The sequence below is a fragment of the Lutra lutra genome, chromosome 6, assembly GCF_902655055.1.
Source record: "Lutra lutra chromosome 6, mLutLut1.2, whole genome shotgun sequence".
NCBI lineage: Eukaryota > Metazoa > Chordata > Mammalia > Carnivora > Mustelidae > Lutra > Lutra lutra.
Genome location: NC_062283.1, coordinates 68,251,815 through 68,269,579, shown reverse-complemented (window position 1 = coordinate 68,269,579; position 17,765 = coordinate 68,251,815). Strand labels below are relative to the sequence as shown.

The following is a 17,765-nucleotide window of genomic DNA, read 5'->3' as shown; positions in this document are numbered from 1 at the left end:
ATTGATCTGATTTGATCTGATTCTATTTTAATTAATTTATTTTTTAAAGTATTTTTAATTTAATTTTATTTTAAAGATTTTATTTATTTATTTGACAGAGAGAGCGAGAGCATAAGCAGGGGGAGCAACACGCAGAAGGAGAGGGAGAAGTAGGCTCTCTCTGAGCAGGGAGCCGGATTTGGGACTCGATCCCAGGACTCTGGGATCATGACCTGAGCGGAAGGCAGACACTTTAAGCGACTGAGCCACCCAGGCATCCCAGCAATGATTGATTTATATCAATATGTACTCATGGGTATTTATTTTACTCCATGGGTTATAAAATCCAATAGCATTGTTAGTTATTTTGTGGCTTGAACTGCTCTAGCCTTGGTCATTGGGAGTGCTTTCAGGTTAGTTCTTGGTATTTTCCATGAGCCCCCCTGCCATCCTTTCCTGAGCACTTTTTTCTTTTTTAAGATTTTATTTATTTGAGACTGAGCAAGTGAGAGCAGAATTGTGTGTGTTGGGGGGGTGAGGAGCAGAGGGAGAAAGAAGCTTATTCTCCGATGAGCAGGGAGCCCGATGCAGGACTCGGTCCCAGGGCCCGGGGACCATGCCTGCAACCGAAGGCAGATGCTTAACCAACTGAGCCACCCAGCCGCCCCTCCTGAGCACTGTCTTACTTTCTGTCACCAGAGGATGCTCCGGGCTCACTTGGGGCTTTCCCTTCCCAGCTCTGGAATCAACCACTGCTCCAAGGAACCTTGGTTTCTTTCACTGAGGAAAGGTATTTAAAACGCAACCTGGGCCCTGTATGTGCTCCACTGTGACAGGGGCATCACTGCTTCTACACCTCCTCAGGGGTCAGAGCTTGGAAACACACGGAGGCAACCTCATCCACACATGGACACAGAGCCCCGCTCGCTTTGTGTCTATCTACGATCCCAGTTAAGGAGCTTTTCAGGAAGGTCGTTCCTGTCTTCACAATCCAGTATATGGTAGGTTTACAACAAATAACTTCTTTTTTAAAAAAAAAAATTATTTATTTATTTGACAGAGAGAGAGAGACAGCGAGAGAGAACCCAAGTAGGAGGAGTAGGAGAGGGAGAAGCAAGCTTCCCACCAAGCAGAGAGCCCGATGCGGGCCTCGATCCCAGGACCCCAGGATCATGACCTGAGCTGAAGGCAGATGCTTAACCGACTGAACCACCAAGGCATCCTGACAACAAATATTTTTTTATTTGAATTGAATTAGATAATTAGAGAATAATGTGTTACAGAAAAATGTTTGAGGATTGAAAGAGAGAGCAAGATAAATGAATCCTGGCTGACTGGCGACATGGAAGGGGTCCTAATCTGGGGGTCCCTGGCTCACTCAGTGGGTAGAGCATGTGACTCTTGATCTCAGGGTCATGAGTTCAAGCCCCACACTGGTTGTAGAGCTTACTTTATTTTTTTTTTAATGATTTTATTTATTTATTTGAGAGAGAGAGAGAGAGAGAGCATGAGAGGAGAGAGAGATCAGCGGGAGAAGCAGACTCCCTGCCGAGCAGGGAGTCTGATGTGGGACTCGATCCCAGGACTCTAGGATCATGACCTGAGCCGAAGGCAGTTGCTTAACCAACTGAGCCACCCAGGCGCCCCTAGAGCTTACTTTAAAAGAAAAAAAAAAGTCTGGAGGGGCCCAGGCTTGGACAAAGAGATCATAGTTCGAGGACCAGCTCTTGCCACTTAGCTCCAGGACCTTGCACCAGTTACCTAACCCCTAGGGCCCTAAGTTTCCCTATCAGTTAGAAGAGGGAGTAAGTGGGCTAAGTGATCCTTAAGCTTCTTTTCAGTTTGGGAACAGAAAACTTATCACATTTCTCACTTGCTTAAAACAGCTTTTTTTTTTTTTTTAAGATTTTTATTTATTTGACAGATCACAAGTAGGCAGAGAAGCAGGCAGAGAGAGAGGAGGAGGAGGCAGGCTCCCTGCTGAGCAGAGAGCCCGATGTGAGGCTCGATCCCAGGACCCTGGGATCATGACCTGAGCTGAAGGCAGAGGCTTTAACCACTGAGCCACCCAGGCGCCCCTCTTAAAACAGCTTTTAAGGATAGGGAGTTTCTCTCTCTCTTTCTCTTTTACCACAAGCCATAGTAATAAGTATAATTTACAATATGGCCGTGTGTGTGTGTATAGAAACATATACATATATGAACACATGCATATATGCACACATATATGTGCACTAGGGATTGGTCTGAGATAATGTAATAAAAATGTTAGTGTTACTTAAATAAGGTAGATATTAACTTCTCTTTCACATAACTTGACTTCTCTTTTATAGTCTGGGGATGTTGCGCTTTTCAAGGCCCTAACACACTAAAATGCAGAGCTTCTAACTCTGGGCGCAAGGTGACTGCTCCAGTTCCTACCATCACGTCTGTATTCCAGCCAGTGGAAAAAGGGAAAGGCACAAAGAAGTCAATTCTTTTTTGGAACATGCTGCATCGGCCAGAACTTACTAACATGGCCACACCTGACAGCAAAAGAGGCTGGAAAATGTAGTCTGGGCAGGCAAGTGTCAACACTTGAGTATCTGATATTAAAATTCAAAAGGAGAATGGATTGATGGAAAGCTTGGGGTATCTGCTACTCTGAATACAATTGAAATAACATTTTCATGAAATGGTACTTACTCTTTTCAAACATTTTTAAAATACCCCCTTTATTTTTTTTTTAAGTAAATTCTACCCCAACATGAGGCTCAAACTCACAACCCCGAGACCAAGAGTTGCATGATCTACTACCTGAGGCAACCAGGCACCCCTAAAATGGTACTTACTTTTAAAAAATTTTTTGGTATAGTCTTTTTATTTCTACTTTTAGAGAAAAAGAGGAGTGGGGAGAGAGGCAGAGGGAGAGACAGTCTCAAGCAGTTTTCACATCCAGCGTGGAGCCCAGCACAGGACTAGATCTCATCACCCTGAGATCATGACCTGAGCCGAAATCAAAAGTCAGACGCTTCACCAGCTGAGCCACCAGGCAGCTTGGTACTTACTGTTTTTTTTTTAAAGATTTTATTTATTTATTTGACAGACAGAGATCACAAGTAGGCAAAGAGGCAGGCAGAGAGAAAGAGGGGGAAGCAGGCTCCCTACTGAGCAGAGAGCCCGACTCAGGGCTCGATCCTGGACCCTGGGATCATGACCTGAGCCGAAGGCAGAGGCTTTAACCCACTGAGCCTCCCAGGTGCTCCCTGGTACTTACTCTTAAAACAAAAAGTATTGTGTCTATTTATTCTTGCCTATTTCATTCAATTTTCTTTTCATTTTTAAAAATACTGGTCTTAAACTACTAAATCGATTTCACATACTCAAATGGGTTACAACCCTCGTTTTGAACAATGTTTCCCCAGAGCACGAAAGCCCAAACTCCTTGGCACAGCATGGTGGTCTCTTCAAGACATGCCTGCCCCTCCCTCTGCAGCCTCCCTTCTGGCTGCCACCACCGGCTCAGCCCAGCTGAGCTCCCACACCCTCAGACACATCTTCGTGTTCCCCACCTCCTTGTCTTTGCACTTGCTGTTCCCTCCATCTGGGATGCCTTCTGCCCTTCCCTCAATCTGCGCCCACGCCAACCCCACCCAAACTATCAGCCTGGCAAACCATCTTCATTGTTCAAAGCCCAACTGGAAGAAGACTTTTCTTACCCGGAAGTCCCCTGCGGGGTTGGCACACCCTTGGGTTATCTCTGCTTCCCCCTGCTTGGAAGCCCTTCTTATCCCACAACACAATTCATGTTCTTAGCTGGCAGCTTCCCCTCCTACCTATGAGCCTGTGAAGGGCAGGAAGACAGGTCTCGTTCACCTTTCTAAACCCAGCACCCTTCCTGACAACCCGCACAAAATCCAGGTCTGATGCACATTTGCCAGATTGTCCAGAAGATGGAAGATTTCTTTCAGAGGAGGGGAACCTGCCCTGACCCTCTTAGGCTGAGTGACTTCTGTCTTTGGTTTGCTCTCATAACACTTTCATGGAGCCTCACACACTGCCCGGATGCCAGTAGCTTGCCCCTAGAGGCTCTGGAGCTAGGTTGCCTGGGTTCAAATCCTGACAGTGCACTCTAAAGTGTGACTCTGGAAGAGTGACTTACCCTTCCCAGGCCTTAGTTTTCTCATCTGTAAGATGGGGAAAACAATATGATTCATGTCATAGCATTGTTGTAAGATTTCAGTTAGTTCATTCATTTGGAGGCGTGCCTAGGAGATACTCTCCCGGCATTCACTATTTGGTCTAGTGACTATTTGCATCACTCCTTACTAGACTCTCAACCTGGAGGGAAGCTTTGCATCTTCTTTGGTGATTTTTGTACAGGCTTGCCTATCGTAACACCCCATAAGGCTTGATTTTAACTGGCAAGTCACCTGGAAATTCAGAGACATATCATTTCCCTATCTGGTTAGCCTGTGGGAATTGTAATAATGGGCAGGTCAATGAACATCTAGCCAAATATAACCTACTCAGGGAAAGACAGCCAGAGGAAACCAAGCCTGCCACATCTACTTACTTTTTTTTTTTTTTAAAGCAATTCAGCAAGTACGGCAGACAAAAGGAAACCTGTGGACTTGTTTATTAAGACTGCCAACAACTGGGTACCTGGGTGGCTCAGTCGGTTAAGTGTCTGCCTTTGACTCAGGTTGTGATCTCAGGGTCCTGGGATAGAGCCCTGCGTTGGGCTCCCTGCTCAGTGGGGAGCCTGCTTCTCCTTCTCCCTAGGCTCTTCCCCCTGCTTGTGCTCTCTTGCTCTCTCAAATAAATAAATAAATAAATAAAAATAATAAAAAGATTGCCAACAATTCTTTGACCAAGTTTGCACTATCCTGAGGTGGTGAAGGGACATGTTTAGTTACAAGAGGGAGTTGGCTCTGTGCTGGGAGACAGGAGGCAGGGTCTGATGGGCACTTGTCTGTTAATGGAGGGATCTCTCAAGGGTGAGCGCTGGGTCTCCCAAACCCCAGATCACTCAGGACCAGCTACAGGAAAGCAGAGACCACCACTGATGTTTGAGGCAGAAAGGAATTGCGTATAAGGTACTGGTTCCTTCACAGTCTTGGATGGGTACAAGAGGTTTGGTGCTGGGCCTCTAGGATAACCTCTGGCGTCACCCTGCTAAACCTCTGGCCAAAGGAGCGGCTGCGGCTGCCCCCTCAGGAAAGTGGGGATCAAGAGAGGACCCTTGGAACTGGTGATTTCCGGAAAACACCCGAACTACAACCCAGGGACCAGGATAGCAAAGCTCACTTTGTTACTCCATAACCTTGTGGACCAACAGCACCTTTAATTAATTAATTAATGAAATCTGAGTATAGTTGACACACAACGTTATATTAATTTCAGGTGTACAATATAGTGATTCTACACGTTTTCCAGGGTGCTATGCTCACAATGAGTGGAGCGACCCTCAATCACCATACATTGCTCTGACGACATCATCGATTATCTTCTTTGTTCTACGCCTTTTTTATCCATGACTTATTCATTCCACAACTGCAAGTCTGTACCTCCCTCTCCCCTTCACTCATTGGTCCATTCCGCCATCCCTTTGTCTCACTTCTGTCTTCCCAAGACCACACTCTGGGTCCAGTTTCCAGGACTATAGCTGCAAGGGAGTCCGGAACATCGGTTTTGGGGTTCCACTCTGAGACAGGAAGGCACATCAGAGCAGTTGAAAGGAACCTAAGACCAGTTGAGCCACCATATTTCTCCAGGCCCTCACACACTATACTTCAGTCACTGGCCTTCTGACTGGTCTCTGAAGGTACCACACTTGTTCCCCTGGCTTAGAACTTTGCATTTGCTGCTCCCTGTGGTTAGAATGCCCTTCCCACAGACCTTCCCAGTCCTTATTCAAAGGCCTTCTAGGTGCCCCTCTCCCCTGGGTCTCGGGGCTGTTCTGGAAACAATCATAAGAGGCAGCAATTCCTAGGACTGGTGAAGTCTCACTAACCGGGATGAAGGGCTGTTCTATCACCTTGTTTCATTTTCTTCTTAGTACCCATCACTAGCTGAAATTATTATTATTGTTATTTTTCAAGATTTTATTTTTAAGTAATCTCTACACACAAAGTGGGGCTTGAACTCACAACCCTGAGATCAAGAGTCATACACCCTTCTGGCCAAGCCAGCCAGGCACCCCTGAAATCATTGTATATACTTACAAGGTCACTTGTGTATCACTTGTCTTCCGTCCTTAGAAGTTTCGTGAAAACAGCAACTTTGTTTTCTTCTCCCCTGAAGCTCCAGCATCTAGAATAGGGCCCGATGTGCAGCACATGCTAAATAAACTATTTGTTGAATGACCCACTGAGGATAGAGATAACATAGCACTTTGCACTTATCTCCATTACCTGATTTATCATATCATATCATAATTACTTCCTTGCATGTCCCCCTTCTTGCTTCAAGGCTGGGACTGCATCTCCTTTTTTATTTTTGCCATGCTTCTTGACACAACGCCCAGCATACAGTTGGCAAACCATGCATTTTGATGAATGAATAAAAGAAGAAAGAAAGAGAGAGAAAGGGAGAGAGAGAGAGAGAGAGAGCATGAATGCACGTGTTTAGGGAGTATTGAGGTGTGTTCCAGGATGTCTGTGGGTGGGGAAGGAGGATACTTTCTGTACAAGGTGATACAATGATAAGTAAATCATCTCAGTCAGGGGCACCTGAGTGGCTCAGCTGGTTGAGCATCCCATTCTTGATTTTGGCTCAGGCCATGATCACAGGGTCTTGGGATCGAGCCCCTTGTTGGCCTCTGAGCTCAGTGGGGAGTCTGCTTGAAGATTTTCTCCCTGTGCCTGTTTCCCCCCATGCTCTCTCTCTCTCTTTTTCTCTCGAATAACTAACTAACTAAATAAATCTTTAAAAAAAAAATCTCAGTTAGTTCAGAAAATGCAAGAGATCCTCAGATCAGGGGGTGGAGGAGGTAGGTTTGGGCGGGAGCTCAGCCTGGACTGAGGAAGGAAAATGGAAATGGATTGGAGTCGCAAAGTGTCTACTTACAGAATTGAGAGGACTTCTAGTGGCTTGGGCACTTTTTACAACTGCTTTCTCCCAATCCCTCTGAAAGGGATCATTTTTCCCCCTAAAACTCTGAGAGGCAGGACGGCTCAAGTTCTGGTCTCCACATCATTCCTAGACTATGTCTCTTAACAGCGTCATGCCGTTGGGGCAAGAGAAAAACCAAACATCCTCTCATCCCCTTTTATTTTATTTTAAATATTTTATGTATTTATTTGACAGAGAGAGACACAGCGAGAGAGAGAACACGAGCAGGGGACGCAGGAGAGGGAGAAGCAGGCTCCCCACTGAGCAGAGAGCCTGATGGGGGGCACTCAATCCCAGGACCTTGGAACCATGACCTGAGCGGAAGGCAGACACATAACAGGCTGAGCCGCCCAGGCATCCCTTGGGATGTATTTCTAAAGAGGAAAGGCAGCCTTGGTAGGAGGCAGAAGCAATTTCTAGAAAAGCACAAAGCGCTTGCCTTTGATTCAGGTCCTGATCCCAGGGTCCTGGGATGGACCCCCACAGCAGGCTCCCTGATTGGTGGGAAGCCTGTTTCTCCCTCTTCCACTCCCCCTGCTTATGTTCCCTCTCTCACCGTGTATCTCTCTGTCAAATAAATAAATAAGTAAATAAATAAGTAAATAAATAAAATCTTTTTTATTTTATTTTTTTTTTAAAGATTTTATTTATTTATTTGACAGAGAGAGATCACAAGTAGATGGAGAGGCAGGCAGAGAGAGAGAGAGGGAAGCAGGCTTCTTGCTGAGCAGAGAGCCCGATGTGGGACTCGATCCCAGGACCCTGAGATCATGACCTGAGCCGAAGGCAGCGGCTTAACCCACTGAGCCACCCAGGCGCCCTAAAATCTTTTTTAAAACATGGAAAAGCATAAAGCCTGAGCACTTTTTTACATTTTTACATGCTTTAAAAAAATTTTTTTTTAATTTTTTATTCTTTTAAAGTTATCTCTATACCCAACTTAGGGCTCAAACTCACAACCCTGTGATCAAGAGCTGCACAGTCCACTGCCAGCCAGCCTGGTGCCCCCAAACCTTTTTATGTCTTTAACATTTAAGCTATTTCTGGGGTGCCTGGGTGGCTCAGTTGGCTGAACCTCCGACTCTTGATTTTGGCTCAGGTCATCATCTCAGGGTTGTGAGCTGGAGCCCCGCAGTGGGCTCCTCGCTGGAGGTGGAGCCTGTTTAAGATTCTCTCTCTCCCTCTGCCCCTCCCATTGCCCTTCTAAAAAAAAAAAAAAGTAAGTTATTTCTAACAATCACCAGATAATTGTTTGACTCAGCCTTTTACATATACACAAACACACAACATGTCACAAACACAGACACATAAATATGCACACAAACCACAACATACACAAACACACCTGAATATTCACATACACAAACGTGGATACACAAACACACACAGTCACATGCAAAAAATACATACACAGAAAGCCCTTGTTTGTGAAACGAAATTAATATGGTCAGAAGGCATTTGTAAAACCTATGTCTAGGGAAGAAAATCATTATTCATTTATGAAAAAAAAGTCAGCATTTTAAATTTTTAAAATTATTTTTTGTTTTTATTTTTTTAATTTTTAGTTTGTTTTTTTTAGCAATTTTTTTTTTAAAGATTTTATTTATTTATTTGACAGAGAGAGATACAGCAGGAGAGGGAACACAAGCAAGGGCAGTGAGAGAGGGAGAAGCAGGCTTCTTGCTGAGCAGGGAGCCCGATGCAGGGCTCAATTCCAGGACTCTGGGATCATGACCTGAGCTAAAGGCAGATGCCTAACGACTGAGCCACCTCGGCGCCCCTAGTTTTTATTCTCTAAAAAGATTTTTATTTATTCATTGGCAGAGAGAGACAGCGAGAGAGGGAACACAAGCCCCTGTAAGCATTTTTTTAAAAAAGATTTTATTTATTTATTTGACAGACAGAGATCAGAAGTAAGCAGAGAAGCAGGCAGAGAGAGCAGGGGCGGGGGGGGGGGGGGGGCGCGCGGGAGCAGGCTCCCTGATGAGCAGAGCGCCTGATGATGCGGGGGCTCCCAGGACTCCGGGATCATGACCTGAGCTGAAGGCAGAGGCTTTAACCCGCTGAGCGACCCAGGCGCCCCTGTAAGCATTTAAAAAAAAATTTTATTTACTGAAGTAATCTCTATACTCCATGTAGGGCTCGAACTCACAACCCCAAGATCAAGAGTCACATGTTCCTCTGACTGAACCAGCCAGGCACCCCAAATTTAAGCAGTTTTTTAAAAATATTTTTTTACTTATTTGACAGAGAAAGAGATCACAAGTAGGCAGAGGGAGGAGGAAGCAGGCTCCCTGCCGAGCTGAGGGGGCTTTCTTTCACTAAGCAATCTACCCACATGAAAGGCTCAAGAGTCAGGGGCTGGCTCTCAGAGGCCTTTATTAACCTCTTATCGGGTGGGCAAAAGGATTGGGAAAATCAGCAAAGCATCAGGCCATGTGTGAAGACTAGGGGTTGGAAGACACCAGAGAAAGGGAAAGAAAGGGCTTTGAGGGCTGCCTAGGTGGCTCAGTGGGCTCAGCCTCTGCCTTCAGCTCAGGTGATGACCCAGAGTCCTGGGATTGGGCCCCACATTGGGCTCTCTGCTCAGCAGGGAGTCTGCTTCTCCCTCTGCCCCACCCTCTGCTCATGGTCTCTCTTTCTCTGACAAATAAATATTAATTTCCTTTTTTTTTTAACTTTTAATTATTTTATTTTAAGATTTTATTTATTTATTTGACAGAGAGAGAGGGAACACAGGCAGGGGGAGTGGGAGAGGGAGAAGCAAGCTTCCTGCTGAGCAGAGAGGCTGATGTGGGGCTCTATTCCTGGACCCTGAGATCATGACCTCAATGGAAGGCAGAGGCTTAACGACTGAGCCACCCAGGCGCCCCTCTAACAAATAAATTAAAAAAAAAAAAGAGAGAGAGAGAGAGGTCTTCAAGGGCTGAGGAGAGTAGCAATTGATGTGGACAGTTGTGGGGAAAAGGAGGCAGGGGGAATGGGCACCTAGGCCCTGAGGAAGAAAGAAGAAAAGCAGATGGAAACATCTGACATGTCTCGAAACCAGCGGGGAGATGTGAATCCAGAATGAAGTCTGTCCTCCATGAGCCATGGCTGCTAGGAGAAACTCAGTTAGAGGTGACAGCAGTGGGGTGGGAAAGATGCTTAGAAATATTTAGTGGTTGTGTGCTTAAGAGCAAACGCCTTCCGGGAACAGCCAGCAGGGACCGTGGGAAAAGGGGAGACCCTCTTCTCTCTGGGGAAGTTTGTTTCTGCTTGCTTCCTCTTGACACTATCGTCCCCCACGCAGATCTGCTTCCTTCACCCTGAGGTAGCTCTACTATCCCAGGGGTATATCTGTACCTTCTCAGGCTGCCACCCTTCTGGGGTTTTTTTCCTCTCTTCTCACAGCTGTTCCAGCTACAGCTTAAATGTCTCCTCCTCCAGGAAGACTTCCCTGACTCTCCAATCTCCAAGAATTAGGACTGCTCCTATGGCCCCTAGTGCTTCCCTCAGCATCCACCATATGGGTCTACATGGCCCTGAGTGACTCAGTACTCCCTAGGCTGGGAGCTTCTTGAAATGCAGGCTGTGTCTTACTTTCTAGGATATTCCCCAGTTCCTCCCTCAGGGCCTGTGACACAGCAGATACTCAGCGAACCTAGAGAAGCAAGGGAGGATGGAAGGCTGGAGATCTTCACGGTGCTGGGGTAGGAGGGGGCGGCGGTGACAACTCTTGGAATAGGCCCTTCCCAGCGACACCTGAGCTGCCTGAAAGGCTTGTTTTAGGCTTAGTGAGGTGCAGCTGGAAGATGAGGTGGTATTTCTAGTGTCAGCAGGCGGTGCAAAGGAAAAGAGGGAAGGAGGAGAGGGACAAGGAAGCTGAAATTGTATCCCTTGTGAATATTTCCCACCTGTAACTTTCTGCAGGCTCCAGAAGTAAGAGAAGAAAGGAGAAGGAAGAGGAGGCCGAAGAGCAGTAGAACTTTGCCTGTAGACCATAACCACCAGGTGGAACATGGGCGATAGTCGCTCGTTCTATTCTGCTGCGAGTCTGAGTCCATTCATTTCACAAATATTGATCAAGCACATGCTATGTGCCAGGTGTTGTTCTAGGTGCTGGGAAAACAGCAATGAGGAAAATATGGTGCTCATATTTTGGGGAGTAGAGGAGGTAACTATTTATAATAAGTCAGGTGATAATATGTGTTATGAAAAAAAATAAAGCAGGCTACAGAGGGAAGACGTGGGGAGTGGCTGGGTTCATATAAGTTGGTAGGGAGAACCTCTCTGATGACTTTTGAGCAGACATCTGAAAGAAACAAGAGAGGAAGCCAGTGGGTATCCAGAGTGAGAACATACCAGTCTGAAGGAGCAGCAGGTGCCAAGGCCCTCAGGCTGCTGTGTGCTGGGTGTGGAGGAGGACCTACAAGGAGGCTAGTGTGGCTGCAGAAGGAGGAGGAAGGAGGGAGGAAAGCAGTTAGAAGGGAGGTGAGAGGGATGACAGGCAGCACTTCCAATGTCTGGAGGTCAGGGAGATGAGAAGGGCTAACGAGGCAGTTGGTGAATGGAGAGTGAAGGTTCTGGTGTCCCACAGACCAAAAGAAAGAGTGCTGTTTGCAGGTCAGGGAGGTCAAAAGCCATGGAGCAGTCCGGCAAGAGAAAGCTGAGCTCAGGACTGGGCAGTGTGGAGGCCACTTTACCAACAGCAGACTCGGTGGAGTGGAACGGGTTCTAGAGAGACTGGGAAGCTGAGGTGGGGAGGCCGGTAAATGACAATGCTTTGAGGAGTCCTAGTGTAGAGGGGCGCACAGCCTTTATCTGATCATCTTAAGCTTCCCGGCATCACGTATCTCTTAGCTCTGCTTCCCTCTCCACCTCTTCTGCACACTGGTCTCCTGTCTCCCATCCTCTGCTCCCCGCCACCCTCTTTCCCCTCCCTGCCACCCCAGCTGAGATGAGGGATTAGCGCCTGAAGTCAGCCCATGTTTTATTTTTTGTTCCTGGTACCAGTCAAGGCATGCCTTGTGAGACTAGGGCGGGGACGCACACTATTAGTCCTCAGCCATCATTGTCTTGAGGCTCCCTAAATCCCTCATCAGCCACCCCTAGAGGAGCTGCCTGGGAAGGCAAACAGCATTAAGCAAAAGCTTATTGATGACTGCCATCTGGTGGTCGTTTTAGGAACTGTCCTAAATCTAAATCTGTCTAAATCTGGGACCTACAGGGTGGTGCGAAGAGTTGAGTGAGTTAGAATAGCACCAAGCACTTACTAAGCGTTCGGTAAAAGTGGGCTACTGTCATTACGCTCGTGGTTTGGAGGAGTGTGCTTAAAATAAAGGTGTCCCTTGACTTCACTTCCAACATTTTGTGAATGAAAAGGAAATATCCTAAAAGGAAGTCTCTCTCTCTCTCTTTTTTTAAATCTTGGTAAAGATAAGAGTGCTCCTCAGGGGACCAAGTAGGATATTGTGTATACAGTCAGATGATCTAGATTCAAATCCTGATCTTGCTAGTGTGTGACCTCGATCACATCGCTTAAGTGCCCTGAGTCTCAGTTCCACCAAACCATAAAATGGGAGCATTAGAATTAAAACGATACCAGGTAGAGAACGAAAAGAGCTCTCAGTAAAAGATGCTTTCCTTTCATTAACAGTAGCGGCATACCAGCTCTCAATGCTGAGAGTGTATTGCTCTAACGTAGTGGTTCTTGGGGCACCTGGCTGGCTTAGTTGGAAGAGCGTGCAACTCTTAATCTTGGGGTCATGGGTTCTAGCCCCACATTCAGTATAGAGATTTAGTATTTAGTATAGAGAATACCAAAAAATAATGAATAAACTTAAAAAAAAAAGGTTCTCAACTGGGGGCAATTTTGCCTTCCGAGGGGACATTTGGCAACGTCTGGAGATATTCTGGGTTGTCACAAGGGTGAGGGGATGCTACTGGTGTCCAGTGGGTAGAGGTCACAGATGCTGTTAAACATCCTCTAATCCAGGGAACAGCCTGCTACAGGGCAGAATTATCCCATCCAAAACGTCAATAGTCCTTAAATGGAAAAAATCCTGGAGCTTCCTTAAATGTGGATTCTTCTTGTCATGTTATGGGCCAATAGGACCATATCTATTGGAAAAGTATGAGAGGAGCAGAGTGATACATAAAGCTGGAAAGGGATTCCTTGTGCAAGTATATGCAGGAGCAAAATGAGGCTCCAGGTTACTGCGCTCTCCATGATGGTAGCTATGAGCCAGCCATATGTGCCTATTGACACGGAAGTTGAAATTATTCAAAATGGAAAAAAAATTTTAAATTGATCCCTGGGTTGTAATAGCGACCTTCCAAGTGCTCAGAAGCCATAGGTGACTAGTGGACAGCACAGATATAGAACACTTCCATCAGCACAGAAAGTTCTATAGGACAGGTACTGCCCCACAAGGAGTCAGCGGAACCAGGCATTGGTGGGACAATCCCTAAGAGAAAAATGAGAAACTAAGGATGTGCAGAGAGAAGGGGATCATGAGAAGTGACAGCACACACCCATGAGATGGTTAAGCAAGAACAAAGGTAGTGTTTAGTAAAAGGCGAAGACAGGTCACACACAGGTTTAAAACAGGTCATACACACGTGCACAGTAATTGGTTCTATGCAATCCACCCTCCCCCAAGAATACTCTTCAGCGCCTAGAACTCAGGAACGCTTAGAAATTAAGCAGAATCAACAGAAGGCAGGTTAGGGAGAAGGGAGCTATGGCTGAGGAGCGCCATCCCTTTCTTCCTCTTCTTCTTGGCAGGGTTCAGTTCAGCTTTCGGTACAGCGTTCCCATCCCAACAGGGGACCACGAATCCATCGTACTGACGGAGGAATGCCTGCGGTGAGCTATTTTGTTTAAAATCTTGGGGTCCTTGTAAAGGATGTAGGCATGCCTAATGAGGAAAGGCAGACAGAGGAAGTGCAGGAGCATACGGGAGATTTGGAAGATCCAGTACACGTAACTCAGCTCCTTGAACTGCTCTTCGATGACGCCGTGGATGAGTATGACCATGGAGAAGCTGATGAGCTCATAGGCGATGATCCACGTGGCGTAGCACAGCAGCCCCAAGTACTTGTTCCAGTGGGTACAGTAGATGAGCAGCAGGCTGAAGGCGATGGTGAGGGTGCCTAAGAAAAAGCTGATGCTTTTCTTGTGGGTCAGCATCCAAGACACAACCTCAGATTTTGTTTCCTTGTAGATGCTGACTTTGTCCTCGAAGCCAATGGTGGTAATGTGGTTCAGGTCAAAGATGAGGAACTGGATGGTGTTCAGGGCAGAGAAGATGCCCACCACGAGGCAGAACGTTCTGTCTTTCATTTTATACGTGTTTTATCACGGCGTACGCTGCAGGGGGGGTAAAAATTATGGAGGTCCATTACAAGATGGTAGAATTAGCCCTCGATAATTTCCTCAAGCCATTGATGTAAATGGGAGAGTTTAGAGTAGATTGGCATGTGGACAGGCAATGGGCCCATGGTCCAGGGACAGGGCATCTGGCTCCCAGCTTGGACCTAACGGGCTATAGGTGATCACGTCACCGGCAAGTGAAGGCCTCATTGGCCCAGGACACTCCTTAGGTAGTTCCCAGCTCTGTTTGAAAGGTAGCTGTGCTTTAAAGTGGCAAAAAGGGAGTTCCCGTCGGTGCCAGGCTGGTGGGAATTAGAAAGCTCCTACATCTGGAATGATGAGGGAGTCAGTTCTGGGCTCTTCTCTGGGATATTTGTCTCTCTCAGGAAACTAGCATGGTTCCTCAGGGGCCTGGAATCATCCCTGCATTTTTTTTTTTTTTTTTGTCAGTAGCAATTGTTTCACTGTGATAAAATATGCATAACATAAATTTTTAGCATTTTAGCCCTCTCAAATGTACAGTTCAGTGGCATTAGGTACCTTCACACTGTCGGGCAACCATCCTCACCATCCGTCTCCGGAGTTTTTTTATATTCCCCAAGAAAAGATCCTGTACCTATCAAATGCTGACTCCCTGTGCCCCTCTCCCCAGCCCTTGTTCACCAACATTCTACCTTCTGTCTCTATGAATTTCACTACTCTCAGTCCCTCACAAGATGGAGGGGCAATCATATAGTATTTGTCTTTTTGTGCCCAGCTTCTTTCATTTAGCATAATGTTTTTCAAGTTCATCCCAAATAATTTTTTGAAGGATATATTTATTTGCGAGAGAGAGAGAGAGAGAGAGAGAGAGAGGATGCCTAAGTAGGGGGAGGGGCAGAGGGAAAGACTCTTCAAGCAGACTCCCCATTGAGCAAGGAGCCAGATGCAGGGCTCCATCCCGTGACCCCTGAGATCAGGACCTGAGCCAAACCCAACAGTAGGGTGCTTAACCAACTGAGCCACCCAGGTGTCCTCAATGTCCTTATACCTCATTCCCCACTATTGTGGCAACTCTGGCTAAGGGGACACCCCCACCACTCCACTAGGCTTGTTATTTGCTCCTTGTTTAGTGACTTGCTGGATTATTTTGGTAAATTATATTCTTCTCCTTTACACCTCAACACCCCAAAGGGTGAAGCTTTTTTTTTTTTAAGTTATCTCCACACCCAATATGGGGCTCAAACTTACAGCCCTGAGATCAAGAGTTGCTTGCTCTACTGACTGAGCCAGGCATGAGTCCCATGGTGTGAAGCTTCTGATATTGCTTCTCAGGGAGGGGCAGCTTAGGGTGTGGCCATAGCCACTCTAGGTTGACAGCGGTTTTGGAATTTTGGAAAAGCTCTCTTCCCTCTTTCCTAATTATACCTCAGTTGTTCAGGTTTAATAATTGCTGGCTGATTGCTCTATTATTTTCAGTAATACCCTAGGGCATAAATTGCTCTACAGACTAATCCAATCAAATTCAGGCTCCTTCTAAGGAACAGTTTCAGAAGCCAGTGTTTGGTATTTTTTCTGACCCCAGGAGGAGAGCTTCTCCTAGCTATTTCTTTCTCCACTTCTCTCCTGAAAACTAACTGGCCTACAGTTTAGCCTGTATCTTCACTGGATTACACATCTCCTACCAAGTGAGTGTGCAACTCTTGATTGCTGGGCTGTTGCAGGTAGGGTTTACTTTTTTTTGTTTCCATTCATTTATTTAATTGACAGAGAGAGAAAGACAGTAGAGAAGAAACACAAGCAGGGGGAGTGGAGAGGGAGAAGCAGGCTTCCCGCCGAGCTGGGAGCTCCACGTGGGCCTGGATCCCCGGACCTGAGCAGAAGGCAGACACTTAACGACTGAGACACCCAGGTGCCCCAACAAGTAGAGTTTACTTTAAAAAAAAAAAAAGGAAGACCCAACTACATACTGCCTATAGTAAGCATACTTTATATATAAAGGGAGAAATTGGCTGAAAAAAGATGGGAAAAGATATACTATGTCAACACAAATCAAAAGAATACTGGAGTGGTTGCTTTAATATCAAATAAAGAAAATTTCAGGGCAAAGAATAATCTCAGCAAAAAAGAAGGTCATTCCATAATGATAAAGGGGTCAATTCATCAGAAGGATATGACAATTCTAAACATTTATATACCCACTAATAGAGCTTCAAAATACATGAAGCAAAAACTGATAGAGTTATAAAGAGAAATAGACAAATCCATGATTATAATCAGAGATTTCAATACATGTCTCTCAGTAATTAATAGAACAAGTAGACAGAAAATTAGAAAAGATATTAAAAGACTGAACAATACCATCAACCAACTTGATCTAATTGACATTTGGAGAGCACTGCACCTGACAATAGCAGAAGAAATGTTCTTTCCAGGAGCGCCTGGAACATTTATCAAGATAGAACATACTATCCATAAACAGCCATAAAACTGTTTTTAGTAAATTTAAAATGATTCAAACCATTGAATTGAATTGAAATTAAGTTACAAACAATTAACAGAAAACTTTCTGGAAAATCCTCAAATATTGAAACAAAGTAGCACATTTATAAATAACCCATAGATCAAAGAAAAAATCCAAAGGAAATTAGAAAGTATTTTTAACTGACTAAAAATGAAATATAACATATCAAAATTTGTGTGAAGCCATTAAGTTAGCAGTTGGGGGAAATTTTATAGTACAAAGTGCCTATATTAGAAAATAAGTCAGGTCTTCAATTAATGACCTTAGCTTCCACTTCAAGAAAAATATAAAAAGAGAACAAATTAAATTCAAAGTAAGTAGAAGAAGGAAAAGAATAAAGATCACAGTGGAAATCAATGAGACAGAATACATAAGGAAGAGATAAAATCAATGAAACCAAAAGCTGGTGTCATTAAAAACTTAAAGCCTCTAGTCTGGCTGATCAGAAAAAGAAAAAGAGAAAAAAAATTTAATATCAGGAATGAGAGCTGTGACTTCATTGCACTCTATAGATGTTAAAAGGATAATAAGGGGGTTGCCTGGGTGGCTCAGTGGGTTAAGCCTCTGCTTTTGGCTCAGGTCATGATCTCAGGGTCCTGGGAGAGAGCCCTGCATTGAACTGTCTGCTCAGGGGGGAGTCTGCTTCCCCCTCTCTCTCTGCCTGCCTCTCTGCCTACTTGTGATCTCTCTCTCTTTCTGTGTCAAATAAATAACTAGAATCTTTGTAAAAAGGTATAATAAGGGAGTATTATGAACAGCTTTATGGTAATAAACTTGACAATTTAGATAAAATGGGCAAATTAAAAGACACAAACTAGGGGCACCTGGGTG

General features: G+C 45.3%; 1 protein-coding gene across 1 annotated transcript in view; it reads right to left on the bottom strand.

Moving 5' to 3' along the window:
* Positions 1-13,571: 13,571 nt before the first annotated feature.
* TMEM217B (transmembrane protein 217B) overlaps positions 13,572-17,765 on the bottom strand; it is a 35,493-nt gene continuing 31,299 nt past the window's right edge. Inside the window, exon 2 of the mRNA XM_047734389.1 lies at positions 13,572-14,428. Coding sequence (XP_047590345.1) covers positions 13,847-14,401 — 555 coding nt within the window. The 5' untranslated portion in view covers positions 14,402-14,428 and the 3' untranslated portion in view covers positions 13,572-13,846. The remainder of the gene's footprint in view (positions 14,429-17,765) is intronic.